Below are 27467 nucleotides of genomic sequence, written 5' to 3'. Positions count from 1 at the left end.
CTGCCAAATATGTATCTTTGATGGTGACAGTCTAGATGTAATTAATATATATATATATATATATATATATATATATATATATATATATATATATATATATAATTTTTTTTTTTTTTTTTTTTTACTAAGACATCACCGTAACATATTCACATCATTTAAACTATTAAAATAAATGTAAAACTTAACATGATAACAGCATTCTGTGGAATTGACAATATAATGATTATCTTTAAATAGAACTGTTTACCCACAATTCCTATTTACTGTATGCTAGTGTATGAAAATAATGCATTCTACCTATCCAATCAGTGCACAAGCTTTTCCAGTGAAAGATGGACTGCACACAAGTGCTTTTGTGTGCCCAGAGAGAATCTTACAAATGGTGGTGAGCAACAGAGAATGATATTTGCTAAGTCTTAACAGAAGTTTTAATGAAAGTCCATTTGGGAGACGATCATAGTTTGAGTCAAATCAGTTTTTAGCAATTCACTCAAGAGCTACAGTCCTGTTGCCGTTTTGATCGTTTAATTTTATTTCACCATATCTGTGTCGTCTTTAGATTTGTCAAAAATCTTGATATCCATTTTTGACGGATCTCAATGTTTTAGGGTCCTCTGATATCGATTATCTTGATGATAGATGTGTGTGTGTGAGTGTGTGTGGAGGTACTCCAGAGGAACCCTCAATACTGTAAATCTACATTTAATTATGAATTCTTCATGTCAATTGCTATCACAGTGATCTATTTGATGATCAGAAAGATCAGCATCACAGCGGTAACTGAAATGTTATAGAATAGTTCGGGTAACTTGGTTCCTAGGGCACAAAGCCTACTGACGCTCATGTCCGAGTTTTTTAAGGTTGCCCGATTTGTACCTTTAAAGATGCTATTCAGTGCTTCTGAAATGCTGTTTTTGCTAAAGATATATTTTTATCTTTGTGGTTTTGCTACAAAATTTATCTTAATTTAAAAATCCTGCAACTGTTCGTCTTTTGTAGGGTGGTCTCTATTCTCATTCTCGAATGTTTGGTATAGTTTCTTCTTCTTAAAAACCAAGTAACCAAATGGTGTGTAAAAAGCAAGGTTTAGAAAAAAAAAACATCATTCCCGTGATTGTACATACAGAAAAAATGAAATATATTCTTATCCTTAGATTGAATTCTCATAAAAATATATATATATAAAAATATTGAAATAAATGTGTCATAAACATTTCACTCTTTGAATGTATTGAATATCTTCATTGTTATCATGAATATCCTAATATGAAGGAATTAACAAAGCCAAGAGAACCACTATGACAGGGAGTGATCCCAAAAATCTTGTGCAGTCAAGTGGGAGAAAGATACAGAAACAGCTGTTTCTGCAAGCAAAGAAAGGTCTCTCCTCATCTTGAGTTATTCCAGAACTTTCTAGAAGCAACTCCAAGAGTGACCCGAGTCTGGAGCTGGGAGTAAGGGTTGGTTTAAACTTCATGTTTAGAACGCGCACACATCATGGCCGCCACACATTCCCAACATTCATTTGATGTGTCCTCTGAGCATGTCCTCGAAAATTAACACAATGCGTGCGCGAGTTGCGGTACCAGCAAAAAAATCAAGGGACGCAGTGTTTTCAAGCTGTAATGTAACGTCTCTGTTTACTATCAACATACGTATGACAGCAAGCCACTTTGCAGATCTTACAGGGTCAATGTGCGCGCTTCAATGTTTGATGAACGATTCAATGTGGTGAAGCAAATCATCAGACTTAAATGCCAACATACGATTGTATTCATGGTGCTTTTCTTCTCAAGCATCATATATTCCCAATCGTAATGATGCAATGCATTTTAAAGGTCTGACATATCTTTTTTTTTTTTTTTTTTTTTTTTTGCACCTTCACAACAACATCAGAAGGTAGGGAAGTGTATTTGAGCTACAGAAAAAATTAGGGACACAGTGAAGAAAAAAAAAGTCTATTTTGTGATTAAAGTGGAAATTCCAGCTTTAATCTTGAAATTTCCACTTTAATCCCAAGGTTTATTTTGACATTAAAGTAGACCATTGTAAACGTCATCTTAAAACCAACCCAGTTGTTAATTGCTACATGCTTCTGGGGCTTCCTCCTGTGTTGAACAGCAGCAGCAATTGCCACACAGAACACGTTAAATTTATGATATTCCAGCTCTATGCACATTTAGAATCCTATATTTATACTTGATATCACTTTCATGCTGAAATGTGTTAAAGCATACAGTATATGTTACATTTTACTGATAAATCGTTAACTTCATTTAAGTATTGAATACTGTTAATAATTATGCATGTGGGGTGGCACTGTGGCAGAGCAGTAGCACTGCTGCCTCACAGGGAGTCACGTCCTTGGTGTTCCCTGACTGCATTTTGCATGTTTTCCTGGTAGGTTTCCACAGTGTGTTCTGGTTTCCTTCCAAGGACATGCAGGTTTGGGGATTTGGTGATGCTAAAATGATGCTAGTGTCTGTGCGTGCTTGTATTCTGACAAGCTGCTGCCCTGTCCAGGGATTGTTTCTGCCTCACAATTCTAGCTGGAATGGACGTGCCCCTGGATTGATGGATGTAATCATTAAACATCCATCCTTTTCAGAGATATTATGGCAAGGTTTCCTGAATTTAATGGATGTTACACACAATTCACAACACAGTGAAGCCGAATGTTGTTTTTTTTGTCATTTTATCCCCTGTTTCTGGTCAGATTAAGACCCTCACATGCCCCTGGCTGACTTAATGATCAGAACTTGGGTTTATACTTCTCTCAATGCAACGCAAGCTCCTAAGGATGCTACTGCTATGCAAGTGGTGTACTGTTTATAGTTGCGCACGTACCTTAAGTATAGTCATATGAAAAAGTTTGGGAACCTCTCTCAGCTTGCATAATAATTTACTCTACTTTTAACAAAAAAGATAACAGTGGTATGTCTTTCATTTCCTTGAAACATCTGAGTACTGGAGTGTTTTCCCGAACAAAGATTTTTAGTGAAGCAGTATTTAGTTGTATGAAATTAAATCAAATGTGAAAAACTGGCTGTGCAAAAATGTGGGTCCCCCTGTAATTTTGCTGATTTAAATGCCTGTCACTGCTCAATGCTGATTACTTGCAACACCAAATTGGTTGGATTAGCTCGTTAAGCCTTGAACTTCATAGACTGGTGTATCCAATGATGAGAAAAGGTATTTAAGGCGGTCAATTGCAAGTTGTGCTTCCCTTTGACTCTCCTCTGAAGAGTGACAGCATGGGATACTCAAAGCAACTGTCAAAAGATCTGAAGACAAAGATTGTTCAGTATCATGGTTTAGGGGAAGGCTACAAAAAGTTATCTCAGAGGTTTAAACTGTCAGTTTCAACTGTAAGGAATGGAATCAGGAAATGGAAGGCCACAGGCACAGTTGCTGTTAAACGCAGGTCTGGCAGGCCAAGAAAAATACAGGAGCGGCATATGCGCAGGATTGTGAGAATGGTTACGGACAACCCACAGATCACCTCCAAAGACCTGTAAGAACATCTTGCTGCAGATGGTGTATCTGTACATCGTTCTACAATTCAGTGCAATTTGCACAAAAAACATCTGTATGGCAGGGTGATGAGAAAGAAGCCGTTTCTGCACTCACGCCACAAACAGAGTTGCTTTTTGTATGCAAATGATTATCTAAACAAGCCAGATTCATTTTGGAACAAAGTGCTTTGGATTGATGAAGCAAAAATTGAGTTATTTGGTCATAACAACAAGCGCTTTGCATGGCAGAAGAAGAAGGCCGCATTCGAAGAAAAACACCTGCTACCTACTGTCAAATTTGGTGGAGGTTCCATCATGCTGTGGGGCTGTGTGGCTAGTTCAGAGACTGGGGCCCTTGTTAAAGTCGAGGGTCGGATGAATTCAACCCAATATCAACAAATTCTTCAGGATAATGTTCAATGCATCAGTCACAAAGTTGAAGTTACGCAGGGGTTGGATATTCCAACAACACAATGACCCAAAACACAGTTCGAAATCTACAAAGGCATTCATGCAGAGGGAGAAGTACAATGTTCTAGATTGGCCGTCACAGTCCCCTGACTTGAATATCATTGAAAATCTATGGAATGATTTCAAGCAGGCTGTCAATGCTCTGCAGCCATCAAATTGAACTAAACTGGAGAGATTTTGTATGGAAAAATGGTCAGAAATGCCTCCATCCAGAATCCAGACACTCATCAAAGGCTATAGGAGGTGTCTAGAGGCTGTTATATTTGCAAAAGGAGGCTCAACTAAGTTTTGATGTAATATCTCTGTTGGGGTGCCCAAATTTATGCACCGGTCTAAATTTGTTATGATGCATATTGCATATTTTCTGTTAATCCAATAAACTTAATGTCACTGATGAAATACTACTGTTTCCATAAGGCATGTCCTATATTAAAAGGAAGTTGCTACTTTGAAAGCTCAGCCAATGAATGATAAACAAAAATCCAAAGAATTAAGAGGGGTTCCCAAACTTTTTCATATGACTGTAAATCTGGAAGATTTCACCAGGTGGCAGTGCAAAATATCATCATGGTGAGAAAACATTCGGCTTTGCTGTCTTGTGAATTGCCTGAAACATCCATTAAATTCCAAGGACACCTTGTCATAATATCTCTGAAAAGGATGTTTGTTTAATGATTTCATCCATCAATCCAGGGATGCGCCTGTTCCAGCAAGCATCAGGCGCGAGGCAGAAACAATCCCTGAACAGGGCAACAGCTCATTGCAAGGGGAATACAAGCACACACTTTGGAAGGAAACTGGAGCACACTGTGGAAACCCACCAGGAAAACATGCAAACTCCAGGCAGGGAACACCAGGGATGTGACTCCCTCAAATTCTCACTTAGAGGATCTGTTAAAACTTTTTAAAAATATGGCAGGATCTAGTCAATGACATTTTAGAATAAGCTTCTATAAAGAGGAAGAAGATACTCTTCTTTCCTTGCTGCTTTTAAAAATTTGCTTTGGTTGTTGGCTTTGATCTCTTTCTCTTGGGTGGGCCTTGAATTTTGGTTTGTTAAGTTTCACTTGATCGTATGGAATGTTATTTGCTTCTATTTAAAATCAATAAAACAAAGTAAAACCAGCAGCCATATAATAGTGCAAATTATGATTGGCAATAAAATAAGCAGTGCTATACATTATTTTATCCTTGCAAATAGCACATTGTAGAATTGTACTGCAAAGAATTTTAGAAATGTCTGAAACTTTTGCAAGATTTGATTGTTAAGAGTTTGACAGAGTCACACTTATGCACAATAAGATGAATCCACTAATATGAATTTTGTTAATCTTTTAGTGTTTGACACATAAATGTTACTGTAAATAAATCCATGATTTGTTCTAAGAGATGTCTTGTACCAAATAACATATTACCTGCTGCACCAGAAGTAAAATCAATACATTGGTGTATATACAAAAAAATACATGCCATATGCAGCATGAATGCAGTTCTAATAAAGTACTTGATGAAGTCATTAAAGCTGTAAATTTTGTGAAAGGTCACTCAGTGAATTCATGGCTTTTTTTATGAACTTTGATGTGAGATGAGCACTGATCACACTCAACTCCATTTTTTCCACTGGATTACACTGCTTTTTGGTGTTAAAAGTTATTTACCACTTATTTGAGCTTTGGGAAGAATTTCAAGTTTCTCCAGATAAAACCAATAAAATGCATCAATTACACAACTGAAGATAACTACTGTATGTACATTTAAATACACTGCAGATATTATTTAAAAATTTTAAGCATTAAATTTATTTGTGCATGCAGAATTCATTGCCATGTTCAAGACAAAGTGAATGCCATGGTCACAAAACTGAAACTGTCACCATAATTATGTTTGAAATGGTGAATTGGATTCCTTTAAATCTCTTACAGGACTGATGATGATCCAGGACTCATTCATTTTTATGAATACCAGTCTGTTGACACAATTTCAAAGTAATGGTGGCTGGGGATCTGCCACTTGGGCATACTGCAACTTATCAGCTGGCTTATAGCGCAGGAGCTACCATGCCAAAAACTTTGCCATGTGCCCATATAGATGCTGGATTTGGGGGTGGCACTGTGTGTAAGCCTCTGCTCTCTGTTCTGCAGCTGAGGACTGGCCTCCACTGGCAGACGCTGAGTCTGTGATGCAAGGAACCAATGTTACATACTTGGGGAGCTGTCCCATCCAACATTGGCTGCTACTGCTCTGGGATGTCATGCTGGCCTGGCAAAGCATCATAGGTTGCTGGAAAAAAAAAATGCCTAAGCCATTCGCCCAGTGAATTTTCATTTAAATGCTAGCTGGTCTACCCCTATAATTAAACAATTTGCTTTGTTCTGGAAAATTTCAATATTTTTATTTAGAACACTGTTTTAACTAAACCTAAAGAGAAAAGAGGGAAAGCTATACTACAAAACAAAGAAACAAATGAACAGCACTAAACAAAAGAAAGATGAAACAATGAATTGAAAACTGACTTATTTAATAAAAAGTGCATAAAATTTTCAGTGAAACTTATCCTGACGTTTACCAACTATGAAACACAAATCCGAAATATCAAAAACCAGATTTGAAAATGCAAGATTAAAAATACCTGTGTGCTGACTTTCTAACATTAACAACAAAACTGGATCTGATCTTTAAGAGAACCATGGCAGTGACGGATTTGTTTTGTCAGTACCTCAATGAAGCCTCAGGTGCCTGGCATAATTTGCAGTATACTTGAGGACTTAACAATAATTAGAATGCCACACTCATCTCATCCAGCTTTAGCTTGATCTTAAAGAAAGGCGGGGAAAAATAATTATCAAAACAAGAGAATAAACAATAAAAAAGAACATTAAGTCATGAAGCGGGGTGAGGCTTTAACTAAAGCATGACAGACTAAAACCTCAAGAAGGCCACTCAATTCTTGAAAGTTCTGGAAACTCTGTTCTACAGTATTGTTGCCAGTTTTATTTTATTGCCTTTCTGAATATAAAATAATTAAAATCAATGACAAAGAAATTGTTCATATGCTAGGTTGTTGTAAGGTGTTGTCTGATGCTAATCCTGCCTTTGTTACAAGCTTATGAGTGCTATGAGTTGCTTTAAGAATATCAGGGTCTGTGGCTACACAAATGGCTTATCAGGCATCAAAGGGCCATTCTCAACCACCATGCTGAACAATCAGCCTGTCATAATGGTAATGAACACATTTGGAATGTTTCAGAATTATTTAATGTTATTATTTTTGTTATTGATGTTATTATTTTATTTATGTTGAATTTTGTGATTTTACTATGTCGTGTGACCACCAGGGGATGTTCCAGCACCCCAAACCCCAGACACAACCCCACAGATGCAAGTCTCAATATAAATAAAAAAAGAAGAGCTTTGTCTGTCCTCCACAACAGACTTCAACTCACCTGGATGAGGTCGAGCAGCCCCTTTTATCTTGACCCAGGAGTACTTCCAGTGCTAGGGCATAACCCAATGTAAGTTGGAAGTCCCATAAAGTAGGAAGCATATTTCCCTGCAGCACCTTCCAGTGGCATCCACTGACCCCCAGCAGGGCTGCTCCACTGTACTACAGTTCCTCACTTTCTCTGTGGGTATTTGAATGGGTCCCAAAGCCCAGGGATGCTGCCATCTAGTGGGTCGGGGGAACATATAGCTTTGAAATGGAGCCTCCCTTGATCTCTCTGTTATATTGGCTTCCTGGCCAGTTAAGGCAATGGGATGAATTCTGGCTGGGATGATAGCCCATATGCGCTGTCCTTTACAACTGCCATTTTGTAGATTTTTTCTTCACATGCTATGCCATTTTTCTTATGATTTTCATAGGTGCAGCCATGTTGTTGTCAGCAGCAATGTTGGTTGCTATCACATGACTTGGTAATACCAAGATTCACAGTGTCATTGCTGTCTCACTATTAAAGGTACCGACTTGATCAGTTCCCGACATTAAGCTTGTATCTCATACTTCAATAAACCTTGCAATCATGTTAGATTAGTTAGGGAAAAGATAACAGACTGATTAGGTTTGGCATTGCACTTCCAGCACAAATGTTGGCTTGTTTGTATTTAGACGCTGAGATTTTTGATGTTTATTTTTGGATTAGAGACCCTTCTCTGTTTCTTCCTGTTGCCTTATCCTCTAAAGGAATATCTTCATTTCCTATTTTTAAATCCTCTGGTCTAGTCATTCTCCGTTTTAACAATAAAACTGATGGATCCTGTATAGGATAGTTGATATGCTAATAATAAATTTGAACCTGAAGAAGTCTGTTTGGAAGGCCAACAGCTTGATAGAAGGTTACAGTTTATGTTATAGATAGATAGATAGATAGATAGATAGATAGATAGATAGATAGATAGATAGATAGATAGATAGATAGATAGATAGATAGATAGATAGATAGATAGATAGATAGATAGATAGATAGATAGATACTTTATTAATCCCAAGGGGAAATTCACAAATTTAAATTTGAAAAAAATGTTATGGCCTATTTTACTCAGCCATGCCACCTCTTCAGTGTTAATGGCAATATATTTTTCTTTCTTTCCCATTTGCTGTATTGCTGTTGACTTTTGCCTCTCTGACTTTGTTATTTGCTTCTGAATCTGAAACTTTGATACACACTTACCAGAGTGCAGAGATGGTCACCTCACCCCCTAGGCCTTGTATACAAGTTCCCGGTGTATTTGCAGAAAAAAGCTCAACCTAAATTGAGAATTCTTTTCTATTAGTGAGTAACAAGTCTGGATCATCCACCAATACAACAGCAACAGATTGACATACTCATATCAAGAGCAGACAAGCTTATTCATATCTTTAAATAACACTTTAAATTTATATATAGAGGCTTCAGTCCATAAGAGTTTTATTTTAAAAATGACTACTAAAACATAACTTTATAAATTCCACTGGTAAACACCTGCAGTTGAAAAATATTTAAAATTAAATCCACCCATCCAATTTGTAATCCACTTCCTTTGGTGACATTTTGATAAAGTCACCTTTTTAATTTATTATGAGATTATTTATGAAATGACTGTTTGCATTATATGAATGAATGAAAACAGGATTTATACAAATGTTTTATCAACTAGTTCCTCTAGCCAAAATGAAAAAAACAACAACTTTCATTGTAAATTGAATCTTTACATATGCTTTTGATGTTTTTGTTTATTATAAAGAATGCTTTTTAGCGATCCATTTAAAAAAAAATTAGACAAAATTTTTTATTCAAAGCTTTGATCCTTTAAGGACTTAATAACTGAAGTTTCTGCATTACACCCTAGTCCAAGTGGGACTGTGCTCCATTTAATGTATGTGTGTAGAGTAGTGGATGTGGAAAAGCAATAGTGAAACAAATTAAGAGCTGAATTTTTCTTTAATCTCTGCTGTGACAGAGCAGCAGGTCCTCCTCTGCTCATTGTTAAACACCACTATTTCTTAGTTATAATGATGGTTTTCTGTGGAAAAACTGCTTTAACATTAAATTGCTTTTGTTAATATTGTGACAATCTGGAAAGTATTCTCAGTGTTATGTGCGACTAAAAGCCAGGTGTGAAAAAAGTCTAAAAAAGGGATGTTCAGATTAGGTTATTTCTGAAAAATTAGAATAGAAATGGTAAAGAGAGTGCCTCTTTTTACATGGTGCTCAGGAGAATAATACACTGATACATGTTCAAGAGTTTTCTTTTAATTCTTGTTATCTTTTGTCCTGTTTGGCAGATTGGGAAGAAAATTCATACTGTACCACAGTGTTACCAGCAACTGATCCTCAGTCCATAGCTACTCCTGAGTCTTCCCAGCTGGGTTCTCCTGCAAGAAACCCATGTGAAAATGGAGACACTACACATTGTACGACAGACTTCTCTGTTGATGGCAGTGCTTCTCAGCCTCACAGTCAGACATGGAATGACAGTGGGACAGCATGGAATGATCAGTGGGATCAGACACAAGAAGAAAACTCTGTATTGCGTGAGAGGATGTGTGACAATGGAAGGAGGCACCAAGACAGCAGTTATCTTGAAGCCCCTTTCCTCCTAGAAAGTGAAAAAGAGATATGGGAAGAAAAAGATTATCCTTTTGAAAAGGAGATGCAGTCGACGGAGTCATTTCGAGAATGTGGGGTACGTTTCAGAGAAGAGTCTATCTATCAATCCTAACATGTTTAAGACATTTTCACAGTATAGCTTAAGGTTCATTAATGTTGCACTATATGGTCAAAGCAATAAGTTGCAAATATGTAGTAGATATTGTTAGAATGGTAAACTTAGCATGTGAGTTTGATGAAGTAAAGGCAGAAAACTAATCGCCAAAATGTAAGGAATGACCAGTGCAGTATTCTGTATAGGAGATGTGAGTTTAGATGTGAATGCTGAGAAAAAGGGAACTTCTTGATAAAAACATATTGAGGATATTACAGAAAGCTAGTTGCCTCAAAGCTGAATGATTTTAGAAACACAGTTGCAATAAAGCTTTGAGAAAAGCAGAACACTGAGCGTCGAAGCTCCTAATGGACACCTGAATTATCTGAATTCAGCAGCATAATATATTACTCTGGAAAATGTATTGTTCAACTGGCCATCTGTAAAAACAGGGCCTGGCAAATAAACTCCAACATTTTATTAAACATTTATCGTTGTGACTTGGTGATAGTCATACAATATGCTAAATGAACAGAGAATTGCTTACGCCATAATATAAAGGGAATATCTTGTTTAGAGTTGTCAGTATTATGGAATCCCTGTAGTTTTTCCGTCATAATGTTTCTTGTTGTCTGGTAGTTTGCCGCTGCTCTTCAGAAAGGTTGTGTGAGTAATTGTTTTTTTTTCACTGTCTAGGTGCAAGACTTGCTGCCACTGATCTTTAGATAATATCACTCTGTGGTTTTTCATACGTTGTCTTTGTTGTTGTAAGGCATCTTGCCTGTGCTGGTTTGTCTGCTGTGATGTACATGTTTCTGCTTCTGTGCGTTGGTGTTAGTATGTAGGCCAGCGAGACTGTTTCTGTTGGTCACAGCTAGGCTGTATGTGCCTTTTCATTTTATCGGGAAGCTTACCTTGAAGTGAAGGAAAGAGGAGATGTAAAATGGTAGTGTCATAATGCAGTTTCGGTCAGTAACAAAGTATGCACCGAATAAACAGTCAAATACCGCAATCGATAATAGTCACATTGAAGAACTGAAGACTTGAAGATAAGCCTAAGACCAAAACTTTGCCAGGAACACGGATTTCTCACATTTGTGGAGGGAACTGTTGTTTATATTGAGCACGGACAAACACAAGTGAAATAATATAAGGATTGGTTGGATCCTGTTGGTTATTAAAAATCGTCAGGAATCTAGCAGTAGTTCAGTTTAGTTTAGTTGCTTTATTCCTGTAGGTCACAAGGACAATGGATTTATTATTCTAATTTGTCCTCAGTAAAACAAACACATGTATAATACATGGTAAATAATACAGATGCGCTTAAACTGTCCGTACATTCCTGGCATGAACACCAGAGAGGACCATTTATATAAAATAGTTATTGTTTATTTTAAATAAGACACTCAAGGGTAGAAACAACTAAAGCAGTGACAAAAGTACAAAATAACAGAATGAATCAAACCCTCTTGGGCCTTACTTGTCTGTTTGGCAGGGTGATTGGTTCACAACCCACCTCAGTAGCACAGAAAGCATTTGTGTTTATCACATCCCTGTCCCTTTTTCTGATCCTCTTCCCTCATTGATCCCTTGTCCGTACCATCTCCCAAATGTAAGCTCAGTTAAGTCATGACTAAGTGATGGCTTTATTCACTTGGGGGCATTCTAAAGCTACTTCTGCAGCAAACATTTGCAGTCATTTGTGGGGTCAGGGTTGACTTTTGGAAGCCCTGCAGTTGTCCTTCTAGAGAGTCTTCTGGTAGCCCAAGGAATTCCTACAACTCAAAACCCCTGCGTCCATTTAAAGGGCCAGAAAACTGTCATGTAGTTACTTGCTGTCACAAATGGTTCTCTGTTTTTATAATTTGAGTATAGGGCATATTACCTCAGTAGCATTTCACTTTTTGACCTGACATGATATATGTTGTTCCTGCCATGTCTTACATCACAGCTTTATTGAGTTTGGCATTTGTTCCACACACCTGTCTGAAATGTGGGAGCCCGCTGATCCACCCACTGTAGCATTTAATATAGTTATATACCGTACCCTGTAAGAATGATGGTCTTGAGTGCAAAGGCAAATTAAAGGAAATATTTGGTTCAATTATAATGTTGTTTTGTAGCTGGCTAACAGCATTGTTTTGAACTGTTAGCTATGCGGTTTAAAGTCCCACGCCATAGTCACCAAACCACACGTCTTCTTTTTCTTCTTCTTTCATAGCTGTTCCCATTTTTAATTGAGATTGCTACTTTTTTAACTAGACTTCCCAATAGAGATTCACTGCCTCCCTTAAATATCAAGGCCTAAAGAGAACACCTTTCATGGAAGTAAAGAGTGCTTTTTAAAATCAAGGTGTGAGATCTAATAGGGGGATGATATTTAAAATGTGTAACACTGAAATTCAAAATCATGCACTATTCTTCAGGTGTGTTTAAATACGCAGTGCTACAATACTTGTACATGTAGAGAGGGTTGCTTTGTTTAGAATAGTGACCTCCAGATTCTGTACTACTGATCTGTTGCACAGGTTGTATCTCTTTCTTAGGTGCGTTGAGTGTAGGTAATATAAAACCATGCCAGTTTTGATAGAAAAACCTTGTGGGAGGACTAGTGAGTTCTCCCACTCCTCACCATGTTGCATTGGTAACTGATCACTTCTCTGGGGGACAGATCTATGAAAAGTAAGTGATCACAATGAATAGTTTAGAGGTGACCAATACTGTCACTGTTAAACTTTGTATTGCGAGGTGCTGCTTTGGTAGAAGCAAGCTATCCTGAATATAATCTTAATTTTATGCATCAGTAAATGCAAGCTTGCAGTAATTTTTTTCTACGTAGTATATATTTTTTTTGTTGTTGTTGAAAATTGTCAATTTCCTTTATCCAGTGCAAGTTACAAAGTCAGAATAGACTTCAATTGTTAGTATATATTTTCTATAAATAAGTGTAAAGTTAAGTGAGTTGCTCAAGGGCACAGTGGCAACCTTGTCATTTTAATCCAATACATTGGCCACAACAAAACACTGCCTCTGCATTTAATGCAATTGATACCACTGGAACAACCTAGTGTTAGTTATACAGGCAACTTTAAATTGGGTGGCTATGGATAATGAAGGACTGATCTCGGTACGGTATTTCATTAATGATTTATTTCATGAACTGAAGAATGAGATGGCCAGTCATGGCACAGGAGATTCTTTGGATGATGCTGTAAGTACAAATATTAAGGAAAGGAAACAAAAAAAAAACAACATACCATGGCTAGAATAGCAAAAAGATTTTACAGTTGAAGAAACACATGAAACCCCTGCGTGTTTGTTGAGAAGAATGTTGAAGACAGCTTGAGGTTGTGTTTTTATTGTAGGGGTTCAGGACACATACTGTAAGTGTTTGTTTCCCCATGAAAATGTGAAATCTCATCATGAATCTGGGGTGAATCTGGGGCATTTTTCTCTAACAAAGAAACAATGAACTGTACCAGCACTTTTAGATAAAAATAAAATTCAGAAACTTCTGTTTAGGTGATCAGTATCACCTGCAGGCTGTCCTCACAGTTATCCACCATTTACATTTCAAACAGTAGATGGAGGGGGTCATTTGGAAGAACACTAATTGCAACATTGATTACCTTTTATATGATGTCAGTCCATTATTTCAATCCAATTATTTCATGGCTGTGTTAATAAATGTATTGTATATTGCTCATTTTGTTTTGAATTATGATTTTTTTTTTACTTATTTCACTTTTATTTAAATCTTTTTCCATGTTTTTCAATGGCCACTGCCATTTTCTAGTGGTGAAGCCACATATTGCCTGGCACCACGGAGTGCATGCTGCATGAGAAGGACATAACTGCTCTTTAAAATATGGTGGCAAGTAACCAGTCTTTAAGAACTCCTACCATGGAGCCTCTTTAGAGTCTTAGAGCTTACGTAGTGTCAAGAGAATTACAGTAATTCGTTGGAAAAACCTTTCTGGCTTTAAAGTGTTGTTTCATTCTGACATTCAATTCTGGTCAGAGTTAGGGTTTTTTGAGAGATCTTTTGGCACTTGGCATAACAAATCCTTGCGTGTTCCTGATTAATATTTTGAAAGAAAAGAAAATGTCTGCATATTTCTGCTGCACTTAAAATAAAATCCTGTTTGATTGTATTTCTCTTCTAGTCCAATATGAACATAACAGTGTTACAAATTGGGAAACCTGTCTTGTCTTTAAAAATTTTTTTTGTTCTCTGAATGTGTTGTTTGGTTTACAAGAATTTTAGATTTCCAAAGTTTCATTTTCTAAACTTTAATTTCATATATTAATTTGAATTTTATTTCTTTGCTCTAAAAAGTTTGTTGTACTTTTTTGTTTTATTTCTAACTGCATCACATCCTCACGTTAAAAGCTGAAGCAAGAAGGCAATGAGTTGCTATGATACGTTGCCTGGTTGCCATGGCCCGCTCTCCTGATACGAGCTGATAAATTGTGATGCAGCTGCGTCACTGGCTTTGCTTCAGATGCAGATTCAGTCAGTGAACTAGTACTTGTGCAAAGTTCAGTGTACAGGTTTAGATTCTTGCTCCTTTGCTTCGACTCTGTTTTTGTCTTAGTGTTTTGGCTCTGATTATTAAATAGCATTTTCTTGGTGAATGATTTTTGCAAATCTTTTCTGACTATAAACACAGTTAAAGGAATATTCCACCCAAAAATGATATATATTTTTAGGTGTTACTTATCCTGCACTGTTTGTAGTAATGTTCAAAAAAAATGTTATTTTCATGTTTTTATAAAGAACAAAGCTAACAAAATTCATGAGGACCACCTCTGAGCAAACAGATGAAACAATTTCAAAATGCCCATTCTGACCACTAGGAGCCGTTGCAGCATCGCAAACCCCAGAAACAACTGCAAAGACACAAGTCCCGGGTTCAAATCAAAAGTTTATTATAATAAATTATCTTAACAAAGGCTTCTTTTTAGTGTAATAACCTTTAGACAAGCACAATACCGATCCTTTTAATCTTCCTCTTTCTTCTTGTCCACACCTCTCTGGGGAGCTTTGTTGTTTTTCCACCCAACTCCAACTCACCTGGGTGAGGCAGAGTGACTCCTTTTATCCAAGACCCAAGAGTACTTAAAGTGCTAGGACATATCCCGTGGGAAGTAATTCCAAACGGAACTACCTGAAAGTAGGAAGCATAAATCCCCGCAGCACTCCCTGGTGGCACCCATGGAACCCAATAGGTCTACTGCACAGCACTGCAATTCCCAGCATACCATGTGGGTGTCCATTTAGGTACCAAGGCCCAGGGATGCTGTCATCAAAGGTATGACGTCCTCTCTGGTTGCTCAATGATGTTATCCTCGCGGCCAGGTAAGGGTCATTTATCCGCCTCTGCCGAGCAAATTGTTCGCTCCTCCTGCCAATTTCATGGTAAAGACAGGAAGTCTCCTGCCCTTTCTTTCTCTTGGCCTCCCAGCCAGGTAATGGACTGGGAGCCATAGTGGCAGGGAAGACACCCCTGGCATGCTGTCCATGACGCCAAGAAAAAAATTTGAAATTACTTGTGTCACATAATCCACATGAATATTAAGGTATAAGTAAATATCCTTATGGTTTCGATGAGTATAATATATTTGTATATTCTTTTCAGATGGAAACATATTTAACAAATAACAAATATATTAATGATTAATTATGCACACAGTCACACCTCTTATCTGTCAAAATGCTTGTTTACACCCTGCTGCTCAAATGGATTCGATAGCAGTTCTCCAGTTTAAACCAATAAAAGTGAAGCTTTCTTTGCACTCACTAATGGCACCAGGCAAACATAGGACACGACTCAGCCTTTTCTGATCCCCTCTCTCTCTCTCTCTCTGCCAATTCCACTTAATCCAATGCGAAGTCACAGGGGATCGGAGCCACCATCGATTACCAGTCAGACTCGCATCACTGTTGGTAATATTCTTAAAGAGGTAGGCTCACTTATTACACACAGTTCACATATCTGCGCCCATACCTTTTAGATACTAATACACTAACATAAAATCACATTTCCTGTTTTCTTTTTTTTTTTTTTGCATGTACAGATTTGCATGTTTTCTGTTTTACATTTAGTATTCCATTAATTTTTAACACAAGTGTAAAACATTTCATACAATTAAAGAATCTAAAAGTAACTCTTACTTCTGGTTAATGGGTGTACAGCACCAATTCCATCTACAACATCACTGCCAGTGTCTTTTTGTGTATGATGTGCTGTTAGGATGCTTTGTCATGTGTGCAGTCGTTGTCTTTAAAATTTCATTTATATTTCAGATTTCTGTTATGAATTAGGGGCCTCAAGCACTTAAGAGTTTCAAAGCACATAGTTCCAGTAAAGCCAGCCTGCTAGAGGGGGCTGTCACCATCACACCTCAGCCAGTAATAAGAACAAGCACTGAATCTTTATAAAAAAAAAAGATTTATTCTTCACAAAAATTATTCCAATCACAATAAAGCTGCTTGGAACACTATGGCAAAATGGAATTTCCTATTACAAAAACATTCCAAGTAAAATAAAGTGCTAATACATAATCTAAATGGAGCGGTTGAAAAAACAGCAAGAGGGTTGTAATTCCAAAATATATCATAGGAACAAGCACAGCAATTAATTCATCAACACCAGAGCACATTGACAATGAACCGCCAGCAACTGTGGGAGACCCTTTGGATTTATACTGCAGGATGAAAGGCAGTTCCTGGCAGTGATTGGCCGGTGGCCCTGTTCTTTGTGTGGAAACCACCTGCAAAACACACAGAAGATACCAAAGGAAGCGTATATATGTACAAATAAAAACAAATAAACAATTATGCACAAAATCAACATAAATCAAGTAATCAATAATGAATTTCAATCACAGCCAGGGGAATAACTCTAGCTGAGACATGACAATTTTTTAAAAAATTTTTGCCTGTTTAAGATTTCACAGATTCTGCTTATTCTTTTTGATTTTAATCCTAGTGATGATTTTAGTGTTTTTGACCATCTGTTTAAGTACTTTTTTTTTATGACCCTGAAAAGGCACTGGTCACATTTAAATAAATATTTCTGTGCTCTGTACCTTTATATAGAAGTGGCATTGATATTGGGGTACAACTTGCATTAAATCTTCACACTTTCATTTTTGATTGCATTTGCACTTCATAGTCACTGAAAACAAGGAATGTTAGTTGACATTTGAAAATGTGTTATTTCATCAGTTTTTTTAAATCAATATCAGTGTGTTTTCTAAATCAATTTCCTAAATTGTGGTTTCTTCTTCCTCTACTGTATGTCTCTTTCTCTGTTATCAGTGGTACAAGGTCTCAGGGGAAACTACAGTGACACACCGGCAGTGTATAAGTGTAAAGGACAGAACACTGGGCACAGTTACCCAAGACAGAGGTGAATGGGAGGATACAGACACTTCTTCCTATTTCTTTGACTGTCCTGAGGAGGTCATGTTGCCTATGGCAACACAACAGTCTTCACATTCTATAGGAACAACTGCTGTGACTGCTTTAGGCGCTGAGCAGGAGCTACAGGCTACAGACTCAGAAAGAACAATTCTCTCCATTTTGGTAAGTGCAAGATAATGTTTGCATTGTGTCAGAAAGAGCAAATAGCACTGAAAGTAGTACTGTACTTGTATGTGGAAAATAATTACAGATTATTTCCACACTGAAAAGTAGTTAATAGGCATTGAATGAAGCAAGGAGGGAAAATATTCAGGGAGGATGAAGAAGGTAAAAGGCCAGAGTGGAGGCAAATGGCAACCATTTAAGAAGGTAAAGAGATAGATTAAAAGGCTAGATGGTGCTGGAGAAATGTGTGGTCCAAGCCTAAGAATTAGCTCTGCTTATACTTTTTGTATATTCAGAGAAAATCTTCTGTATGGCCTAATACTCACATCAGAAAATCAGTTCTGTTACTTGCTGTATTTATTCTACCAATGTAATTTGCCACTAAAGTCATGTTTTGAACTAAATATTATCATGACTTCTCACAAGAGCCTAAATCTTCTTCTCACTGAGAGTAGCGTGGGGACACAGTGGTTAGCGCTGCTGCCTCATAGCCTCAGAAGTCTTGACACTTGGTAAGAGTGCCACTGGGAGCCTTCTATGAGTTATGTACCAGGCATTGCCCACTGGGAGAAGAGCCAGAAGAAGAGGCAAAAAAATGACATCTTTCAGTTAGCCCAGGAGCACAGTGGAATTTGCAAAAGTCTGGCATGCTTGTTGAGTGTGTTGCCAGAATGACTTTCGATGGGTGGGTCAGAGGAAGTAAAGTAGTCGGCCCAGAAGTGATGTCATTGGGCCCAGAATTGGATGTAGTGTTGACAGGCTCAGGCGGGATTTCCCTCCGGTGGTATGAAGGAGAAAGAGAAAAAAGGTTCGTACACATTACCACCTCCTGGATCAGCATGATATTACCATCTCTTGAGCCCATTAGTTGCCCCCGACTTGCACGTGTGTGACACGTTATATATACTTTTTAACCAGAGTTATTTAGGTCATTGGCTGTCATGTTCAGTCCTGGTGCCCCCAGTGGCTTCAGGTTTTTGTTGTAAGCAGTCTGACAGTTTGACAGGGCAAGTTACACTGAACACTAAAGGGCAGCTACTTTAGTGTTACCCACTTGTGTGTTCATTAATAAATAATGTCATAAATGTCTAGAAAGGTATTAACAGCCATAGACAAAAAAGTAAACATGTATTCTCATGCACTTATATTTCTGCTTCATTCAGTAAAAATTTAGAATAATCGGGTGATAATTTATAGATTGATCCCAAAAACACAAACTGGGAAATAACAGCTTGCCTAATTAATGTAGGAGTCCAGTTGAAAGAAGAAATTGGTTGGAATGAAAACTCACAGTAACAGCAGGGCTCCAGGACTGAAATGAAGAAACACTGATTTAGGGTATGACACATTTTTGCTGCAAAATTCTACTTTAGAAGATGTGGTACCGGTCAGGGAAGGAGGAAGATAGATACATGTATAGGCAGAAGGCAAATAGCCAAGGCACAAGCTTTGGAGAGGACACAGTGTGAAAAATTGGAGTCAAAAGTGTGAGGGGGAATCATTTTTAGAAAAGTGATGGCTAGGAATAAGGCAGGAATGTATTACAGCCAGATAAAGCAGATAAAAAACAAGCAAGGTGTGGTCTTGAGTGAGAATGATAGGATCAAGAATAAATGGAATAGATAGTTTGAAAAGTTGTTGAATAGTAGTAATTCGTTGATGGAGTCCCAAATAAAGAGCTATTACCACGAACAAGGAAGGAAGAAGCAAAGGAGACACGGAAAAAAATGAAGAACAGAAAGACAATAGGATGATGAAATACCAGTGGAATTTTGGAATTGTTTAGGGGAAGAAGGAGTAGGTGTGGTTGTTTCTAAACCAGGACATCTGTGAAAAGGAGAAAGTACCAGAGAAGTGGAGGAACAGTGTGACTGTACCCATTTATATAGAGAAAGGAGATATTCAGGATTGTGGAAACCATAAAGGGAAAAAGCTAATGTCACATACAGTGGAAACCTGGGAGAGGGTTATAGAGAGAATGTTAAGGTATGAGACCACAGTTGGGAAGGATCAGTTTGGTTTTATGATAGGCAGAGGAATAACTGGCGCAGTTTCTGAACTGAGACAGCTCAAAGAGAAAAATCAAGAAACAAGGAAAGGCTTGCATGTACTGTATTGACTTGGTGAAGGCTTATAATAGAGTTCCATGTCAAGAGGTCTGGAGCTGCATGAGGAAGGAAGGAGTACCAGAGGAGCATGTGAGGAAGATCCAGGATATGCATGAGAGGGTGAGGAACTGGGTTAGAAGCAGCGCTGGGGGAACTGACTGGATTCCAGTTAGAGTAGGTCTCCATCAGCAATCTTCTTTAAGTCCTTATCTCTTTGGTCTGAATATAGATGTATTAACTCATTAGATAAAAGCCCAGTCCCCCTGATGCATGCTTTCAATTTATAACATTATGTTGATTAAAATGTAGAGGAATTTAGAGGATAGGAGAAAGACTTTGGAAGATAGGGAACTGAAGATAAATAGGAATAAGACAGAATATTTGAGGTTTAATTATGATCAGGATTCAGACATTAGCCTGCAGGGAGCGCTTATTGAAAAGAGTGGATAAGTTTGAATACCTAGGATGAGTGGTAACCCAAGACAGATTGCTGGATGCAAAGATAACTCATTGAGTGCAGTGTGGATGGAAGAAATGGAAGATAGCATTAGGAGTATTGTGTGGTTGAAGGTTTAAGGTGAAGGTTGAAGGTAAGGTTATTAAGAAGTGGTTAGACCAGCTATGATGTATAGAGCTGAGACATAAGCAATAAAGGGAGAAGAAGTTGGATGTGGCAAAAATGAAAATGTTGAGATGGATGTGTGGAGTTACAAAGAAGAACAAAAAAAGAAATGAGACAATGAAAGGTACAAAAAAATGGGAAAGATGTCGATGATAAAGTACAGTAGAGTAGGCTGAAGTGGTATGGACATATGATGAAGAGAAACAATGAACATGTAGGCTAAAGAATGGTGGAAACTGAAGTACACAAGAGGAGGAAACTGGGGAGACCGAAGTGGAGGTGGATGGATAAAGTAAAAGAAACTTTGAATGAAAACGATCTGACGGGGGAGTAGGGGCAGGACCAAGCTGTATGCAGAAGGTTGGTCAAAAACATCAACTCATCATAGAAGCTGGAAAAGATGAAGTTAAAGAAAATGATTTAATCTGTATTTTTTCAGTTTTCTGGCTTTTTGAGTAGCATTGTGGGTTAAATATCTACTTTTGTAGTCAGTCTTATGTTTAAAAAACTTCACTAATGTCTACAGTATTGAACAATTCAAAGAATAACACTGGCTCCAGGAGGCCTAATGAGAAAGAATATCCTAATGAAAAAATGCATAAAAGAGAAAACATTGAATTAGGCTTTTGAAAAAGAGATAGCAACAATCTGTGTAAGACAACAAACAGACATGTGAGAGTAAAAATGAATTGACCTAACAGGAATCAATTACAATTTATATGTACCAACATGAAATTAAAATGCAACTGCATATTAAATAAGTGATTGTGTGGAAATCTTGTTTACCCTTCTATCTTATAAACTACTATAAAATAAGTAAGACAGTAGCCATGAGAAGATATAGGATGCCAGCCTTAATAAAGGAAAAATGGTAAAAAATTGAAGAATGGCTTGTTATTAGCAGTTCATGCGCTCTGAGACGTTCTCTCAAGAATTCCTGCTAGTCAAATGATGATGACTTCTGGGCTAGGGTGCCTTTATAGGCTAGGGATCTAAATAAGCAGAACATGGATAGAGTGAAATTGAAGTCATTCATTGTTGGGTGAGATTTACACTTGTCTGAGGACGGGAGTGGACATGTTACCACAGAGACAGTGCAACCTTCATTACCTTCTCCCATTGTCCCTTCAAATCATTCCCTGTAAGACACTCTCTAGACTTGCAAGAGGTATGCTGTGTAATAGCAGATTAGTGCAATAACAGCAAAAATGTTGGCTATGTGGCCTATCTTGGATATCCTTGAATTTAGTTAAGATTCAGAAACGTCGAGTATGCCATTGAGACACTTGATAAAACCATTGTAAGCCCTACCAGAATCCACAGTACCATTTTCTAAACTGCTGATGATAGATTTTCTGATCACACAGAAACTATAGAGAGTGTCACTACTTGTGGGCCCAGGTCATTAAAATTATTGGATAAAGAGAATAAATGAGTAAAACAGAGCAAGACCTGGTCAAAAATTAGTGTAACAGAAGTGAATGACTAGGAAGAAAGAGAAGCATGATGAAAATTAATTGCCTTAAAGAACAGGTCCCAGAAATGAAACTGGAACAGCCTAAGGCCTAACAACTGTTAAATGCAGAGATGTCATTGGTATTACAGTATACTGTAACTAGAAAGAGCCTGACATGAATACCTGTCTTGGCTATTTTTTTTTCAACATTTACTTTATTGTTTTTAGTAAAGTGTGTAAAAAATATAGATTTCATTAGCGAGTGAGGTGCAGTATATGATTACCATAGCATGACCACGGAGAAGTGTCCATAGCAACCAGTGCCAACATTAGATCATTCCATCCTAACCAGATAAAAGGAATGTGAAAAAAAATAAAACAGAAAAGCCCCACAGTTCAAGATAAGCATTCAGGTGGAAGTGATCTATAGACAAATGTTTTTTACCACAAAAAATAATTATCTGAGAAATAATTATTTCCTATCCAAATATATTCAATGGAAGAGGCTTATCAGCCAGATGTGTAGCAGTTAAAACAGAAACAAAGGCAGAGTGAGAGATAGCGAGGGATGTGGAATCAGGGAATTGAATCTGCAACGCACCATATATGAGCCATAATATTACATTGTGTTAGTCTGTACATTACCAAGAGTATTCATTTTAGTATCAAATAGTTTTCACCTGCCTGTGCTTACTGTTGAAAATAGGAGTAATTTATGGTGTGAAAATGTTTTCACCCAGCTATTTTGCCAACACTGAAATGAGACCAAAAACTGAAATTATGTTATTTTCAGGCACTTTAGCTAGTGTTTGGCATTTAAAATATGCATAAATCCAAACCTTCTATTGATGTCCCAGACTTAAAGAGGGCTTTAATTCCAAACATCAGTCTTTAACATTTATCAGGTGAGTAGAATTCTTCTTATACTGTACTCTGATTTCTAAAGTTGAAGCGAAATAAGTAATGAAATGGCTAAAATCAGGAAAATCATATGTATGTGAGCATTTAAGAGTAAATGTTAGAACAAGGAAATAAATGTTTACTTTTTAAAAGACTAGGGGGCTCTGCCCCCTGCTTGCTTCGCTTGCCAACCACTGTGTTTGGTTTACCGGATATACAATACAATTTATTTTTTGTATAGCCCAAAATCACACAAAAAGTGCTGCAATGGGCTTTAACAGGCCCTGCCTCTTGAGAGCCCCCCAGCCTTGACCCTCTAAGAACACCAGAAAAAAACTCCCAAAAAAAACCCTTGTAGGGAAAAAATGGAAGAAACCTAGGGAAAGGCAGTTCAAAGAGAGACCCCTTTCCAGGTTGGTTGGGCGGGCGGTGGGTGTCAAAATAAAGGGGGTCAATACAATACAGTACAATACGTAGAACAGAATAAATCCTCAGTACAGTATAAAAATAAAAATTCTAGAAGTACGGAGTAGAATTTCACATTTGATGATATCACATAATTTGATCTGGATTTCGTTTTAAGTCCTGGAGACCTCATTCATCAAGCCGCCTCCCCCATTTTGCCATTCCACATCTGAAATAGCGCTAAAACGATGAAAGGACCCCTCATTCCCACGTCCTCATTCATCAGGGATGACTTTACCTTAGGCAGGCAATCTACAATTTAAATTGATTGTTATTTTCTTGTGAATTGTTACATATGCATTATTTTCACTTTTACTTTAAAAACTTTTGTAAAAACTATACTTGTTTCTTTATTTCCTGCCCCATGCGTGGTTACATCTCTTTCTTCCCAGACGTGTAATACTGCTCGTGTTGTGAAGGGTGTTGTGGCTGAACGTATGCTAAGGATATGCCTTTGGATCATTTGCTGTCTTTTTGCTGCTTGCTAGCTGCCTCTTCTGCCTGTCGCATGTCGTTGTTTTAAGAGCTCAGAGCACATGATGCTTGCCTGCCAAAAGCAATCCAACAACTGCTAGATTAGAGGTCTGTTGACTTGTTTTAAATGATGGCTCACTGCCTGGTCTCACGTGACGTTGTAAAAGCAATACCTGTCTTTTATTTCTAGCCCCAGGCGTGGTTGAATTCTTTCTTGCAGGATATATAACACTGCTCGTGTTGGGGTGGATTTGTTAGCAGGATCAACTATTTTTAATTACAATTTACTTGCTGTCACGCTGCGCTTCGATCTTTTTAAAGCCTGTACAGCCGCTGTCCTTTTTGCTACGGCCCTGGGACAATCTCTTGGTCTCTTGGCACCATGTCTCATGTTTACGGTCCCTGCGAGACGCACGCAAGTCTCCTTGGTCTCACGGGTCTTTAAAATGTCTTTCGAGATGATCACGTATCGTAGCCTTGCATTTGCTTTCCATTCCAGGATTTTCTTTTATAGATGGAGAGACAGATTAAAAATAAAGATAGGTTGAAATAGAAGAATGATAGTTAATGTAAGGCTTTCTTTCTCTCTGTAAGAATGCAAATTACCTGGCCTTTGCTTTTCATTTATTCCTGATTCTTTATATTTTAGGTTTTGCCTAAGCACATTTTTATTTATATAGGATTTGTGTATCTACATCAATGTTAAAAAGTGCTTAAAAAAGACAAAATTCCTATAAAACAATAATAAAGTGCATCTCATACAACAACATCATGAAAATATACATACTGCCAAGAGCTATCATTGAACAATAAAGGCTTGTAAATAAAAACGTGTCTTGAGTTATTGATTAAAAATACTTGATCCTGTTAATCTCAACAGTAACCTCAAGATGCTCGTATGTTGAAAAGTGTTACCTTGAAAGAAAGATTTCCATATGAAACAAAATACTCATATTCTGTACTTTGAAAAATAATTGTGATATGTAAAGCATGCATTTTACCATTTTTAAAACAGGCAAATTTAGAACTATGTAGGATGTGGGTTTCCTTATGTAGGTAAACATTGGTAACAGCAAAACAAGCAAATCATGCTAATTAGCTGGTAGTCCTAACATAATGAAACACTGTAATGAATTAAAACAAACAACATTCTTAAAACTACCTCATCCAATCCAAGGCTGCAGAGCAGCACTGGGTACAAGGCTGCCAAGAAACAGCCCTGGACAGGCTGTCAGATAAAAGTAGTTTTCATTCATGCCCATACTAGCACTAACAGTGGAGTCACCAGATATATAACATACATATCCTTGGGATGTGGGAGGAAAAACCCGTCACAGACAATGCTGGGGTGAGAGAATTGAACCCATGATGCTGAATTATTTCTCCTACTCTAAGTAACTCAAAGTATTCAGGCCTGAAGAACACAACCATAATATCTACTTGTCTCATGTGTGATCAGCTTTTTATGGGAGGGGGGTCGGCAGCTACACAATATATTGCTAACTTTCTTTGCGGTCTTTGTGTTGAATTTGAGATGCTTATGGTGTGGATCTAAGGACTATCATCGTTAAAAAAACTGAATATAATAATTCATTACATTTATATAGCGCTTTTCTCAGTACTCAAAGCGCTATCCACACAGGGAGGAACCGGGAAGCGAACCCACAATCTTCCACAGTCTCCTTACTGCAAAGCAGCAGCAGCACTACCACTGCGCCACCTGTAATATACCCGAAACCTTGCCTTTAAATTAAGTTGTCTTTGAAGACTTGTCCTCTTTGATTTGCTTCATGGTTGTGACTGAGATTAAGATATATAAGTTAGGCAAGGCACATTTCTGGCAGGTTGGTTAAATCAAAGGTATGAACATCATTAAAATGTATATACTCCTGTTCACTATTTAGTGCTGCTGTTTCCCATTTCTGCTCCTGCTGGACACTCCAGTATTCAGTTACATGGATTCCATTCCTTCACATGCAGTGGTTTCCTGTAGGTATGTTTTTCTACTGCTGGAATCTGCAGTTCTATGATTGAAGTGGCACAGAAGCCATCCACATATACATGACAACTTCAAGCCATTGTATATTGCCAGTTTGAGATTGTGGGCAAAATGTAGATTATAACCATCTCTAAAACTATATATGTACTAAAAACCTGTTACTTGCATCATCATAGTTATATGCTGTAGTTTTACATCTTATATTTTTATTTCTTTCCAAGGTTTTCAGCATGCTGGCAATAGTATAAATTGTGTTTTTAAATGGTATGTGGGCATCATGGAGAGGCAGTGGGTAGCACTGCTGCATGGATTTAGTGTCCTTGGTTCTAATCCTGTGCTTGATCATTGATCGTGTATGTGGATTATACACATTTTCCCCACGTCTGTGTGGGTTTTCCACCCATATCTCAAAGATATGTCTTTGGTCAAGTGGTGATTCCAGATAGGCCCGATATGCATGAGTGAGCCTTCTGATGAATCCGGGTGTTACATATCTGAACGGAGTCTACGGTGTACAGTGACTGTATTTAACATGAGTTCAGCTTAAATATTGCTACCTTTGGAAAGTCATTGGCATTGGCACTATGTTTCTATAGTTTTCTTTTTCATACTTAACGGTAAAAGGGAGTTGATGTGAAATAATGTGTACTGTATGTTTAAACCTAGACCGAAATCTCTGATGTGTCATTTTTATCATTTGGTGTATACAGATTTAGTATCATTTAAAAGAGTGACTATATTTGAACCATCTTGTAGTGTTCACTGAATTGCAGGGCATAAGTAACGCCTTTTGGTCAAACTGCAGACATGTACAGATGTTCTCTCGTGCAGTTCTGATCCATTTCTTATTAAGGTATCAAATCTCTGTCAGCTCAGGAGCTAATTTCCTATTTACACCAGATGACTACTCACTTCTGTGCAAATTGGTAGGTCTGTTTGGTCCATTGGGTGTTAAACAGGTGAAAATACAGTCACTGCAGATTTAACTGAGAAATGTTGCAAAATCTACAGAAAACCTTAGAACATCTTACATGATCTTGATTGATGTATTATTAATCGTACTTGTGCTATACAAACGTTGTGGGGAGATATTCTTACACCCTGGTGTTTAGTGTCGGACATTAACTATGGGAGTTCAAGCTTTAAGGAAGCAAGGACTGAACAAAATTGGAGTGTCAGATTTGGAAGAGCTGACTTTCTGCCTTAACAGCAAATATTTCAGCCAGACTTGGGAAGAATACATTGTGCCATTCACCAAAAAGAATAATGCAGCATTATCTCTCACTACTCAATATTTGAAAATTTGAAAGTTTTTTTTTCATTCTTCTATGATTATTTTTTCACTTTACTTTCTGTGTGGTGTTCTATGGTGTTTTCCAGTTCATCCTGCAGAATTTCTATATACTGTATTTACAGGACTGCTAAAAGATCTACCTCCTGCAGCATATCCTGGATTTGCCCCTGGTTCTTCTATCAGTGGGTTGTGCTTGGTACACTACTAGTGGGAGTCATCGAGGGAGTGTCCTAACTACACGTTTCTTTGTACATATAGCCATTTTGTATGATCCTAACAAACTATAACATTGATCATCATTGCCATGCTGATGACACCCAAATCTATCTTCCTTTAAAATTTGGCGACAAGCCATCAATAACTTTCCTTTTTAAATGCCTTGAGCA

General features: G+C 37.6%; 1 protein-coding gene and 1 long non-coding RNA gene across 2 annotated transcripts in view; one reads left to right on the top strand and one right to left on the bottom strand.

Annotated features, from left to right (window-relative positions):
• Positions 1–27467, bottom strand: part of LOC127526571 (uncharacterized) — a 463174-nt gene that overhangs the window by 343941 nt on the left and 91766 nt on the right. The window lies entirely within an intron of this gene.
• The window catches only part of LOC114645859 (junctophilin-4-like), a 188118-nt gene that overhangs the window by 147699 nt on the left and 12952 nt on the right, over positions 1–27467 (top strand). The window contains exons 5-6 of the mRNA XM_028793732.2: positions 9748–10148; positions 17494–17760. Of these exons, the coding sequence (XP_028649565.2) occupies positions 9748–10148; positions 17494–17760 (668 nt within the window). The remainder of the gene's footprint in view (positions 1–9747; positions 10149–17493; positions 17761–27467) is intronic.

This window comes from Erpetoichthys calabaricus, chromosome 2, assembly GCF_900747795.2.
Source record: "Erpetoichthys calabaricus chromosome 2, fErpCal1.3, whole genome shotgun sequence".
Classification (NCBI taxonomy): domain Eukaryota; kingdom Metazoa; phylum Chordata; class Cladistia; order Polypteriformes; family Polypteridae; genus Erpetoichthys; species Erpetoichthys calabaricus.
This window is presented reverse-complemented; position numbering and strand designations above follow the sequence as displayed.